The sequence below is a fragment of the Arabidopsis lyrata genome (assembly GCF_000004255.2).
Source record: "Arabidopsis lyrata subsp. lyrata unplaced genomic scaffold ARALYscaffold_1, whole genome shotgun sequence".
Classification (NCBI taxonomy): Eukaryota; Viridiplantae; Streptophyta; class Magnoliopsida; order Brassicales; family Brassicaceae; genus Arabidopsis; species Arabidopsis lyrata.
In genome coordinates this window covers 10,373,976-10,386,139 of record NW_003302555.1, presented here as the reverse complement: position 1 = coordinate 10,386,139, position 12,164 = coordinate 10,373,976, and the positions used below count along the sequence as shown (strand labels likewise).

At 33.3% G+C, this 12,164-nt stretch overlaps 2 protein-coding genes across 2 annotated transcripts; both read left to right on the top strand.

Moving 5' to 3' along the window:
• Nucleotides 1-4,463: 4,463 nt before the first annotated feature.
• LOC9329344 (homeobox protein knotted-1-like 6) lies at nt 4,464-9,833 on the top strand. The gene is made up of 5 exons (XM_021014895.1): nt 4,464-4,973; nt 5,138-5,260; nt 5,358-5,496; nt 9,128-9,369; nt 9,448-9,833. The coding sequence occupies exons 1-5, from the start codon at nt 4,653-4,655 to the stop codon at nt 9,604-9,606; spliced, it is 984 nt and encodes a 327-aa protein (XP_020870554.1). The 5' UTR covers nt 4,464-4,652; the 3' UTR covers nt 9,607-9,833.
• Nucleotides 9,834-10,128: 295 nt separating this feature from the next.
• Nucleotides 10,129-11,905, top strand: LOC9329343 (2-phytyl-1,4-beta-naphthoquinone methyltransferase, chloroplastic). The gene is made up of 8 exons (XM_021015283.1): nt 10,129-10,319; nt 10,405-10,469; nt 10,557-10,647; nt 10,720-10,808; nt 10,898-11,031; nt 11,119-11,180; nt 11,282-11,381; nt 11,556-11,905. Exons 1-8 carry the CDS (start codon nt 10,173-10,175, stop codon nt 11,654-11,656), a joined length of 789 nt encoding a protein of 262 aa, XP_020870942.1. The 5' UTR covers nt 10,129-10,172; the 3' UTR covers nt 11,657-11,905.
• The last annotated feature ends 259 nt before the right edge of the window (nt 11,906-12,164 follow it).

Sequence of the window (12,164 nt, the reverse complement as noted above, 5' to 3'; positions counted from 1 at the left end):
CAACATTATTGATAATATTTTAAGACAACTTTTATGTTAAGAGACATGTCTAATAACTAATAAGTATTTAATATAAGAGTTATTAGACATGTCTCTTAACATAAGAGTTGTCTCGACCATCTTATTAATGATCTAACATTTATAAAATTTGGGTGAGGATCAACGGTCGAGATCCAAGGGAATGGGATGGAGGGACCAAAGCTGTGCTTGTTTTTTATATGGATTCATAAGAAACCGTAGCTTTGTGTCAGATAATTTCCGAACAATCATGGCCCAAAAATGGATGGGTCAATCAACCTGTCCATCAACGAAAAGACCCTTTAACACTTTTTTTTTTTGTGCGGAGAAAATTTAACATTTTTTTTTTTGTGCGGAGAAAATAAAGAAAGACATTCGATAAAATATACGGGTCTATAAATCCAGTTATTTGTTTTTTCTGTCAATGATTTACATTATGGAAACTATTATCCAAGGGCTCTTAATAATATTTCTTAAGAATATTTAAGTAATATTTTTTTTGTTTCATCTCTTAACATTTTTTTTTTTCCTTAGCTAAGAAACACTTTTTAGCTTAAAGACACTTTTAGGAATAAATATAATCAATTAAATGCTAACATAATTTTAAATTTTTCTTAAGAGACTACCTATAATAATGCTATTGAGCTCAACTGTAATATTCTATTCTTAAATCTATTGTTTTCTCTATAAAATTATTTATGAAGGGCATACAACCGTAAGAACTGATAGTTTAATCGTATATGTAAGGTTACCGAGAAAATGTAATGTTACCAAATGATGTTCTAATATTTTTCTTAAGTTGTTCTACAAATATTTTATAGAACAAAAATTAATTTATAGGAAAAAATAGGAAATACTAAAATATTTTGTTAAGACAGTGAATTGGCAGAACATTTATGTATTTGTTTTTTTTGGTTGTGGCAATGAATTGGATGAAATGAAACTAACTAATTTATGATCTAGTGGCAAGTGGCTAAACAAAAATTCTAATAAAATTGGAGATTCGTTGGTATAAATTCCCTGATTATTTAAAGAAATAGTTGAGAGGCTTAGTAAATTTCCTAAATAATTCATATTTGCTGCATGGTCACAATTAGAATGGACTACGAACCGAATTATAAATTCAGTACTTGCTGCATGTGTAGTCCGTAGAAATAGACGAACTTTATAATTGGGTTACATACATTTATGTCGTCTTGCATTATTTGGTAATAATTATTGCAATTATATAGATAGGTAGGGAGATAGGTACAGAAAAATGAAAAGAATCTATCAAATCACAAAGCCTAAATATGATGATGGGAAATTAATAGAAGAAACATAGCTATGTGAACAAAGCAAGTATAAGAAAGAACTCTAATAAAACACCGCAGCATCAACATGCAGCATCCAAGTGATAACCAGAGAAAGAAAACATCTCTGCTTTTATTTTATTTTTACCTCATATTGGACATTTTTATGTGTGTTTTCCGGAACTTTTTATTAAATTGAGTTTTTTCACCAATTATATGCATAAATGAACAAAGAATATGTTACTTTATATATATATATATATATATATACATACAATATGTTCACTGTTCACACGTTTTAATAAAATCCTCGATTCCTCGTTAAATTATACGTCGGATTTTTGCCAATAACACGTCACATAAGGCAAAAATCGTTTGTGAACTCTTTTTTTTTTTTTTTTGCATACGCTGTTATGACTTCATTTTTTATCTAATTTTCAAACCTCCATTATTTAAGGTAATTTCCTTTGATTAATTATGATATGTTAGGTGATTTAAAGTAACCAATAGTTTGCAACTACCTTTAAAATGAAAATGACTTTCTCTAGTCTTTTGGAAAAAAAAAATTGAAAACAAAAACAGAGTTTATATTAAAAGTAGTATGATAGAAGTATAGAACATGCCACTTTCCTAATTGAAAATTATATGCTAGACTTAAAAAGCTGTCGACAAAACTAAAAGAATGGTTCCATTATATTCGAAATATATTATAGATGCTCTCGTTTTTTTTCGCTTTTTGGTTAAAGTGCTCGTTTTTTTCTTGATACCCTCTTAAACTACGGCCAATTTTTTTTTTTTTTTTTTTTTTTGATAATAATTACGGCCAATTTCAAACTTAAAAAATATATCCCAAATTGCTTATGTCTATTTTTGTTAATAATTTACATGGTTCACTTTCATAAGCTAAAGTCATCGTGTATATCATCATCATCAATGGCATGATTATCATTAACCACATCCATCAATCTAGTGATATCAATATATCATCGAAAGATTTATATCAGCTAAGAGTCTGACCACTGATTTTGCAGCTCCTACGCCTAGGCCACCGTTTATATTAGTCTTGGTTTTATCCACAAACTTGCTTTACACAGAAATTAACTATTCTAAAGTAAACACTAGTTGATACTTGATACTAGATACTATTTTAATCTTAATTACAACAAAAGACGAACGATTTTTTATAGGGTCTAGTTCTCTTATATAGGAACGGACCGTCTCTTCTCGAAACCCCTTTTGTTCCGTACAATCGAAATGTCCAACATCGGAGATGGTGAAATTTTCATATATACGTTCTTCACATTTGATATCAACCATTCATCAATATTTCATATCATCATCATATATATTTAGACTACTCAGGGGTGTGGCAATATTTACCCTTGTTTCACTATTTGCAATCAAATAAACGATATACATAGGTGTATGTATGTTTACATGATGTCTAAAAATCCTTTAGAGATGGTTTAGACCCTAAAGAGGTGAAAATTGAATTTACGGTAAAAACCTATATCAAATTATTTTGTCCAACATTTTCAACATTAAATTTAAGTGATATGATAGTAGTTCATTTAATAGTTTTTCCATTTTGCTCAGATTTTCTTCACGGGAAAGATGAACTATTATAAGTTTACAAGTTACATGCAGTAGTTAACATATTAGGTATTTAGGTACCTATCGTTCTTAACCAAAAAAATTCAGATGAAACATAAAAATAAAAATTTACATGGAACATTATTCTGATACGATGATAAATCACGAGTACAAAATGTAACATTCATGAATATATATTTAAACACTTTTGATAAGTAGGATGATAGAATAGGCGAGATTTTTTTGTCGAAAAAAAAGAAGAGTAGGCGAGATTTTGAGTTTGGTTTCAATGAGATGAATATATAGAATATGATTTTCCAAGATATTAAAAAGAGCATGATATTCCATTGATAGTATATATTTACGTAAATATTTTTGAATGATGAAATTTTAATTTGAAACCAAAGTTCAAAATAATGGAACAACAGATTATATTAAACAGTAGTCCCGATCATGATGTTTTCATCTAATGAATAATAATTTTGGAAAATCATTATGACGAGTTGACGACTATCGCAAAAGTACATGACCAAATCTCTTAGAAGTATAACAAAATTGGTTTTTAATCAAGAAAAAAGCATATAAATCAAAAGATATTATGTATATTTTTGTATAAAGATATGTTAGTCTTCACAGCTAGTTATTCAGATAAAAATTACTTATAACTAAGTAAAAATGTGGGTGAACAGAATTATAATTAAAAAGTGATTTCTATAGACTTCATTGAGAATATATATATACACTGGAGATTTTTTATTTTTATTTTTTGTCGTCTACAACTCACACATGCATATTATCATATTTGATTCTCAATGATACGGTAACCATACTAATACAAATCACTATGTTACATACTCAGTTTGTTTTATAGATCATTAGATCTCAGGGGCATAGCTATATTGTCCACATGGGGGTCAATTGACCCCTATATATGAACTTGTAGAAATTGTTATTTTACTTGTAGTTGTAGAAGCAAAATTCATTAAAATGTACTTATTGACCCCTACAAAATTTTGTAAAAAAATGGATATTTAGTGTTAGCATAAAAAATGACCCCTGTAAAAGTCATGGCTACCTCCGCCACTGTTAGATCTAATACATCAAATCTATTTTCAGTCAAAAGAAATTACACAGCTTTCGAATATTTGGGTGTAGTTTAGTGGTTATATGTACTAGTAGCCTGTTTAAAAAAAAAAAAATGTACTAGTAGCTATGTTATTATCTAAAATTTATTGTCGATGAGAAAAAAGAGTTCAAATAATTTGAGATTGTATGCTGATAAATTACCAAGAATGATTAAAAAGACAGTAAAAAACACATTCTTCCATTTCATTTTCAATAATATAATTTGTTTGTCGCCATATTTCTTTGATATTAAAAAAACCTCATGATATGCAAATTCTGGCATAACACACAGCCTTGGACCTTTGTTTATGAAGGCCTTATGAAAGCCTGAAAAAGGCCTTTTAGCATATGTCCTTTTTCGTAATTATCGTTTTCTTTTTTCTTCTCCATTAACTTTTATATCCTTTTTTTTTTTTTTGCCAAAAGAAAATAAAATAAGATCCCTTGAGCCCCTCTCTCTCTCTCTACACACTCCCATAGAAATAAATAATATATGAAGAACCCAAAAGTTTGTTAAACAGGCGGTTTCATATTATTTTTCTTCATCGATTCTTGATTTTTCAGAAGACAATTCAAGAAGACGATTTAGAAGACGGAGGAGTTCGCACCGGAGATCTTATACTAATGGATGGAATGTACAATTTCCATTCGGCCGGTGATTATTCAGATAAGTCGGTTCTGATGATGTCACCGGAGAGTCTCATGTTTCCTTCTGATTACCAAGCTTTACTATGTTCCTCCGCCGGTGAAAATCATGTCTCTGATGTTTTCGGATCCGACGAGCTACTCTCAGCAGCCGCCTCCGCTTTATCTTCGGAGGCGGCTTCTATCGCTCCAGAGATCCGAAGAAATGATGATAACGTTTCTTTAAGTGTCATCAAGACCAAAATCGCTTGTCATCCTTCGTATCCTCGCTTACTTCAGGCCTACATCGATTGCCAAAAGGTGATCGTTCACTTTGTTTTGTTATCACTTAGAAAAATCTAGGTTTCACTTTTTAAGGATAAAGATAAGATTGAGAAGCTTTGAAAAAACTGTATAAACGGTATTGATTTGTTTTTATAATTTTATGGTTTTAAGTTTTAACAATTTCATAATTTGAAAAACAGGTCGGAGCACCACCGGAGATAGCGTGTTTGCTGGAGGAGATTCAACGGGAGAGTGATGTGTATAAGCAAGAAGTTGTTCCTTCGTATTGCTTTGGAGCTGATCCTGAGCTTGATGAATTTATGGTCTCCTTCTCTTCTCTTTTTTTTTTTTCCGATTTTTGTTCGGATTTTTTTTATTATTTTTAGTTTTTTTACTTAAGAAGATAGTTTTTACTTTCAGGAAACGTACTGCGATATATTGGTGAAATACAAATCGGATCTAGCAAGACCGTTTGACGAGGCTACGTGTTTCTTGAACAAGATTGAGATGCAGCTACGGAACCTATGTACTGGTGTCGAGTCTGCCAGAGGAGTTTCTGGTATGTCTTAAATTAACCCTCTCTGGTTTAGTGGTTCAATTTGGTGGTTAGTCTCTGAGTGATGTTTTTGATCTTTTGTGTTGTTTTTACTTAAATATTATGCCTTCCTCGATCTTTCCATAGGTTTTTGATTCATATGACCAGTTTTTGAAAAATGATTGGTTGCTTATTGATAAAATAACCCTAGGTTTTTTAAGTGATCAGAAGCAAAATAGACAAAAAGATAAACCCTAGGTTTGGTGACTGAGCCACAACTTTCGTTTCCATAGCTACTTTTTCGGGACCTTGATGGGTTTTGTTTTGTGGCTGGTTTTTTTTTTGGGCACGTTGAAACTCAGGAGACAAAGGTCTGTTTAAGGTGTTGTGCAATTATTTTACTCATTCATTTAATGTTTTAGCCATGGGATTAGGGTGTTGGAGTGGGGTGGGGATTTCCTCTTCTTCTTGTATTTGATCTTTGTGCTAATCATACATTTTTACTTTATATCTTTTTCCCTTCTTTCTCTGTCAGAAAGAAAATGGTGTAGAAAGCAATAAACTTTTGCGGTAGAGATTCTGATTTTGACGTTTCAGAGGCTTGTTGCGTACTGAATGTTTTTTCAACTTGTTGCTTTTTTCCAGTGAAACCCAATTGACAGAAAAACCTAGTCATAACTTTTTAACAATAAGTGTAGTTGATTTTCATGATCTTATTTTACTTCACTTCTCGTTTAACGATTGTAAGTCGCTTCCCTCTTCTTTACATTGTTTACTTATTGGGATTACCAGCTTTTCTAGGACTCCAACTTCTCTTGGTGAGATGATTTTTTAACCAATAAGCCAAACAAGTTATATTAGCAATTAAAAACACCTTTTTAAGCTTATTCATGGATACTGGAGATCTCATAATAGAAAAAGTAAGTTTTCATTATAATTTCTACGTATGCTTAAAGATTTTTAGTAGTAAAAATTCTATTATACATGTCTTAATAATATGTACCATACAATATTATCCATCTAATTAGTAGATTAAAATAATAAAGATATGACTGAAATTATATTTTAGAAGTCTACAAAACGACATTCTCTGTTGAATCCTGAATACGACATTTATTATGAAGAACTTAACTTTGGTCTATTTCAAGTTCCAACGGTTTGAGAACAAAAGTAAGGAGATTTTGGTTGATCATCGGAAATAGTAACATTGCCAAGTGGCTACTCTTATCTGCATGTCCTTGTTGGAGTCTTGTTGGACATACATGTGAGTAATAAACCAAAACTGACTCATGGTGTTTAGAGGGTCTAGGTTTTATGCTTATACATGAATGAAATGCTTCAAAGAAGTGCCTTTCTTTGTGGCCTTTCTTTGTGGATTTGCTGATATTATCTCTTTAGACCACACATGGATGGTTCTAAAACTAGCAAAAACATTGTAATGCCTTGGGAAATTTTTTTAATTTAAAATAGAAAGAAAAACTCCACCTGAAAGAGTTAGCTGTAAAGAAATGTAACTCCATAGATTGTTGGACTTTTTTCAGCTTTGCAGGGTTTTTCCATTATCGTGGTAGATCTCAAATGCAGCTTCCACTTATACTTTGGTAATATTGTTTATTGAGGAAAAAATGCTGCTGAGATATGAAAACACATCAGCTTATATGTTATTAACTAATCGAGAGTTAGCATAGAGAATCAACTGGAAAAGGTAATAGATCACTGCAAGTTGTCCATAATGGACGAATGTTTGTGATTAATTATTTTAAAATTTGTTCGAAGTACAACTTGCTTTTTGAATGATCTCATCTGGGTTTTTTTTTTTTATTGGGTGTGAGCTTTATATAACCATCTTTTTCTTTCACCTGAATACAATCATAAACTAATAAAGAAAAAGAAGCTTACAATTGTTAGACAAGATTCACATGGGATGTGATGTTATCTACTAATTTCTCAGTTCAATCACATGCTTTGGGTTCTTCCACTAAAGTGATCATATAGATTTTTGATTTCCCAATTCTTGATTGTTGTGATACGGTAATGCAAATTTAGCGAACGCCCTTCTTTGGACTTGCTGAAAAGCTACATACACATTCTTTTCTTCTAATGCTTGGTCATCTTGCTACTGAGAGAGGATGGTCTCTTAATTGACTTTTTTTAGTCAACATTTGTCTTGTTGCATGCAATCTCATCAATGTTTCATGTTTGCATATTTGATCTAGAAGATAAGAATATTGCAATGGGAAGAATAGGAACATAGTGCATGATAAGCTTGAATTAGAGGTTCTTTTGGTTTTTGTTATAAAGTAAAAGTAGAAAAGTCACATGGACTCCCGCGGATTCCGCTAATGACCCCACCAACTTTCTCTCCGAAGATTTTATTTGTGATTTGGTTTAAAAAAGAGAAAAAAAAAAGAAAGACATAGGGTTCTCTACACACCACAATCAAATCATCTATAAGAGACTGTGACTATGCTTCTTCTCTATCTTTCTCAACTCTTTTGCCATGCCCTCTGGTTGCGTTGTTCCCTTGGTGGGTCGTATTATGTCTCTCTGCGGCACGCTACTTGCACGTGTCTACTTGCATGTTACCTTCTTCAGTCAACCCTATTTTCCAAGCAGTCAATGCATTGCTGAAATTGTAATAATATTATCTCAACCACATACTAACTATCGTGTTTTGCCAGTAAACTATTAACCTAACGACTCTTACGTGTAGTATATTGTGTATACAATATTATGTGAACGTAATGGTCTCTCTAATATTGATCAGCTCATGTTTTATGCATTTTAAGATATCTTCGTAATTTATAATGGCCTGTTTGATCTCTCTAGTTATGTTTGGATTTAATTTAAGAGATTGTAGGATCATTTAACTTTCTTTATACATGTTAAAACTGAACATTTTTTTTCTTTTAACATTGTGTATGTAGTCCATTATTTTGCATGACTGACTAGATCTTTTAATTGGGACTAACCACGGTTGCTTGGTCCGACTATAGTTTCTGCCACATAGACAAAACTATTGTAAAATCAGGTAATGTTCTTGAATCATCTTTGGGTTGAGTTTTGGTGTCAGAAAAGCTTGGTAAGTGGGTCAGTAGAGTCGTTGGGGCATATATATAAATGTTCAAATTCATTAAAGAAAGAGAGAGACTGAAAGGAAATTTGAGTTTTGGGGTGTTGTGGAGAACATAAATATGAGGTGTAGCGTTATTTCCGGGGGTTCACACAACCTCTATGTGGTATTTAACACGTGTCGTATTGAGATTGGGTAATGAGTAGGCCAAAGGGGGATGTCTCCTCATGGGGACAAGACTTATTAGTCCTCTCCCTGACAAATGACAATGGAGGTAACTATTCACTGCGGCGGTTTTTTGACTGCTGCACTCAATCGTGTGCGTCCTCGATATTCTCTCCCCCTTACCACTCTTTCTTCTTTCCTTTTTTTGCCCTCTCTCTCTTCTCTTTAGCCGTTTTAGCCGAGAAAGCCCATTTAAACATGTTCATGGTAGTGTGAATAGTGATTATCCTTTAGTAGTCTACTTATGTTACATTTACTTGCTATAACCATTCTCTTTACTGTTTTCTCTACGTGCATGTGACATATGTTGAATTTTTGAGGCCTAGAAAGTTACTGAGTTGTTAATTTGTGTAACAGAGGATGGTGCAATATCATCTGACGAGGAACTGAGTGGAGGTGATCATGAGTTAGCAGAAGACGGTAAACAAAGATGCGAAGACCGTGATCTCAAGGATAGGTTGCTACGCAAATTTGGAAGCCGTATAAGTTCTTTAAAGCTGGAGTTTTCAAAGAAGAAAAAGAAAGGAAAGCTACCTAGAGAAGCAAGACAAGCTCTTCTTGATTGGTGGAATCTCCATTATAAGTGGCCTTACCCTACTGTAAGCAAAACAACACTTATCATCCGCGACCTAACTAACCAGTACACTTATATTTTTATATGTTGATGTGTTACACAGGAAGGTGATAAGATAGCTTTAGCTGATGCAACGGGCTTAGACCAGAAACAAATCAACAATTGGTTTATAAACCAAAGGAAACGTCATTGGAAACCATCCGAGAATATGCCTTTCGCTATGATGGATGATTCTAGTGGATCATTCTTTACCGAGGAATGAATTTATTTACCGTATTTATTTAACGTTGATAAAAAAAAAGATGGGTGTATTTGACATGTATAATTCTGCCTTGCTTTGCCGACAAAGAAGAAAAAAAGAAAGAGAGAGTGAAGCATGGGACGACACATGAATGAATATTACACTCACTCACATGTAGGAGAAGGAACAAGTCAAAATGCTTTGTAACTATTATTATCGGTGAATAAACATAACTTCTTTGGTCTCTTTCCTAATGTTTGTTCTCTCATGATTTGACATTCAAAGAATTTAGCTTTTTACCCTCTCATTATCAAAACGATGAATAAAAAAATAGAACTAGTAGATAAGTTAGATTAATCTATCAAAACTAATTACATAATATCTTGTTATTTGTGTAAATCACACTAAATTAAACACATTCTTTTATTTACAGTTTTACCTTCATGTATGCTATGCTAATTTTAGCCAATTTTTTACCTATCTAGCAAAATAATTCACCATCGGCCCATTAGCAAACTGAAACCAGATTTTGACCCAATCCGAGTATGCGGAACAAAACAACATGATCGTTAATCGACGGCCAAAAAATGGCGGCTCTAGTACTTGGTATCGTCTCTCCGGTGACCTTCACCGGCAAGCTCTTGCCGAATTCCCGATCGCGACGGAGAATGGTAGTCAAATGCTCAAACGAACGCCGGATTCTCTTCAACCGCATTGCTCCAGTTTACGATAATGTTTGAAAACAATCCCTTCTTCTTCTTATCTCCTCATCTTTAACCTTTCCCTGACAAATCGTCGTCTTCTTCTATGTTTTCGCAGTTGAATGATCTCTTAAGCTTTGGCCAACATCGAATTTGGAAGAACATGACTGTCTCATGGAGCGGGTGAGTGAGAGTATTACATCAGAGTCTATGTTCTGTGTTTTGATTATCTCTATTTTCTGATTTTTGTTGTTTTGATGTGACAAATAGAGCAAAAACAGGAGATAATGTTCTTGATTTGTGTTGTGGAAGTGGTGATTTAGCGTTTCTTTTGTCTGAGAAAGTTGGTTCAACTGGCAAGGTTTGTGTTCTTGAAATGTGGCTTAGCTTAATTGTGAGATTCTTGATTTAGTAACTTGGTAATACATTATAGGTGTTGGGTTTGGATTTCTCATCTGAACAATTAGCTGTTGCAGCATCAAGACAGAATCTTAAAGCAAGGTCTTGTTATAAGTGTATAGAGTGAGCACTGGTAAAATCTTGCTTGTTGTTTTTGTTGTAACGTTTCTTGGGAAAGAGTTAAAACTGATATTTTATGAATGTGTTGTTAGGTGGATTGAAGGTGATGCTATTGATTTGCCATTTGATGATTGTGAATTCGATGCGATTACGATGGGTTATGGTCTTAGAAACGTTGTTGATAGACTTCGAGCTATGAAGGAGATGTATCGGGTTTTGAAACCAGGTCTGTGTTTTTTTGTTGTATATTTGATTTTTAGTCAAGGCTTTTTCTAGTGTTATGTTTTATTTGATTTCTCTTGTTGGTTTTCAGGTTCAAGGGTGTCCATACTTGATTTCAATAAGAGCAACCAATCTGTTACGACGTTTATGCAGGTGCTTTTTGTTTCTTACTATGACTGTGCTGTGTGGTTTCATTTAGTTTGCTAATTGTATTCTTAGGAAATCATTTGGGTTGGTGTTTTTGGTTTTGTAAGGATTGGATGATTGACAATGTAGTTGTCCCTGTGGCTACTGTTTATGGTCTTGCAAAGGAGTATGAATATCTGAAGTATTCAATCAATGGGTACCTAACAGGTTCGTTCTCTGTTGATAGCATATATGCCTTTTCAGTACACGGCACAGCTGATATTTGTATTCGTGATCGGATTTGCGACATTTTCACCTGTTGTTAATTCCATCCAATTTTGAAGGGCTTATACTATATCGTGTTTTGATTTGCTGATTGGAATGTCAAATGTCTTTTTGCAGGAGAAGAGCTAGAGACTCTTGCTTTAGAAGCTGGCTTCTCAAGTGCCTGCCATTATGAGATAAGCGGTGGTTTCATGGGGAATTTGGTCGCTGAGAGGTAAACGAATAACTTTCGACTGCCTTTCTATACCAGATAGATTCACACTATCTTTATCTGGATTGTTATAAGAGAAGAGAAACGCTTTGCGTTAGGATGATGCCGATAATGTAGAGGAATTGTTTTTATCTGTATAACTTACTTCTTTGATCAAACTGTCAGTGTAATCTGTTTCTGATCCCAACGATGACCATGAATCTTTATGCATTTTGTCTCTGTTTATATTTACTTAGAGTAAAGAATATTTCAATAAGAGCAAGTGAGCAACATGTCTGATCCAGGGATTCATATCCATCATTTATATTTTAAATACGTAATCTACCATAAACTTTTATGGATACAACAACTAAGCACTAAATCACTCCAGCTACAACGCATCGATGGCCATACATCAAACGCTCAATCACTTCCACAATCCGCAAAGCGCTCAATCACTTCCACATTCCCTCAACAAGAAGATGGAGGCATTGAGCAAATCCCACGTCACCGGTTTAGGCGATGTAATGCTCAAT

Bases quoted from the DNA above. Each gene is read 5' to 3' on its own strand.
- LOC9329343 (XM_021015283.1), top strand. From the start codon at position 10,173: ATGGCGGCTCTAGTACTTGGTATCGTCTCTCCGGTGACCTTCACCGGC. The intron at 10,320-10,404 runs GTTTGAAAACAA...ATGTTTTCGCAG, and splicing joins TTGCTCCAGTTTACGATAAT to TTGAATGATCTCTTAAGCTT. The intron at 10,809-10,897 runs GTGAGCACTGGT...ATGTGTTGTTAG, and splicing joins TCTTGTTATAAGTGTATAGA to GTGGATTGAAGGTGATGCTA.
- LOC9329344 (XM_021014895.1), top strand. From the start codon at position 4,653: ATGGATGGAATGTACAATTTCCATTCGGCCGGTGATTATTCAGATAAG. The intron at 5,497-9,127 runs GTATGTCTTAAA...TTTGTGTAACAG, and splicing joins GTCTGCCAGAGGAGTTTCTG to AGGATGGTGCAATATCATCT. The intron at 9,370-9,447 runs GTAAGCAAAACA...TGTGTTACACAG, and splicing joins ATAAGTGGCCTTACCCTACT to GAAGGTGATAAGATAGCTTT.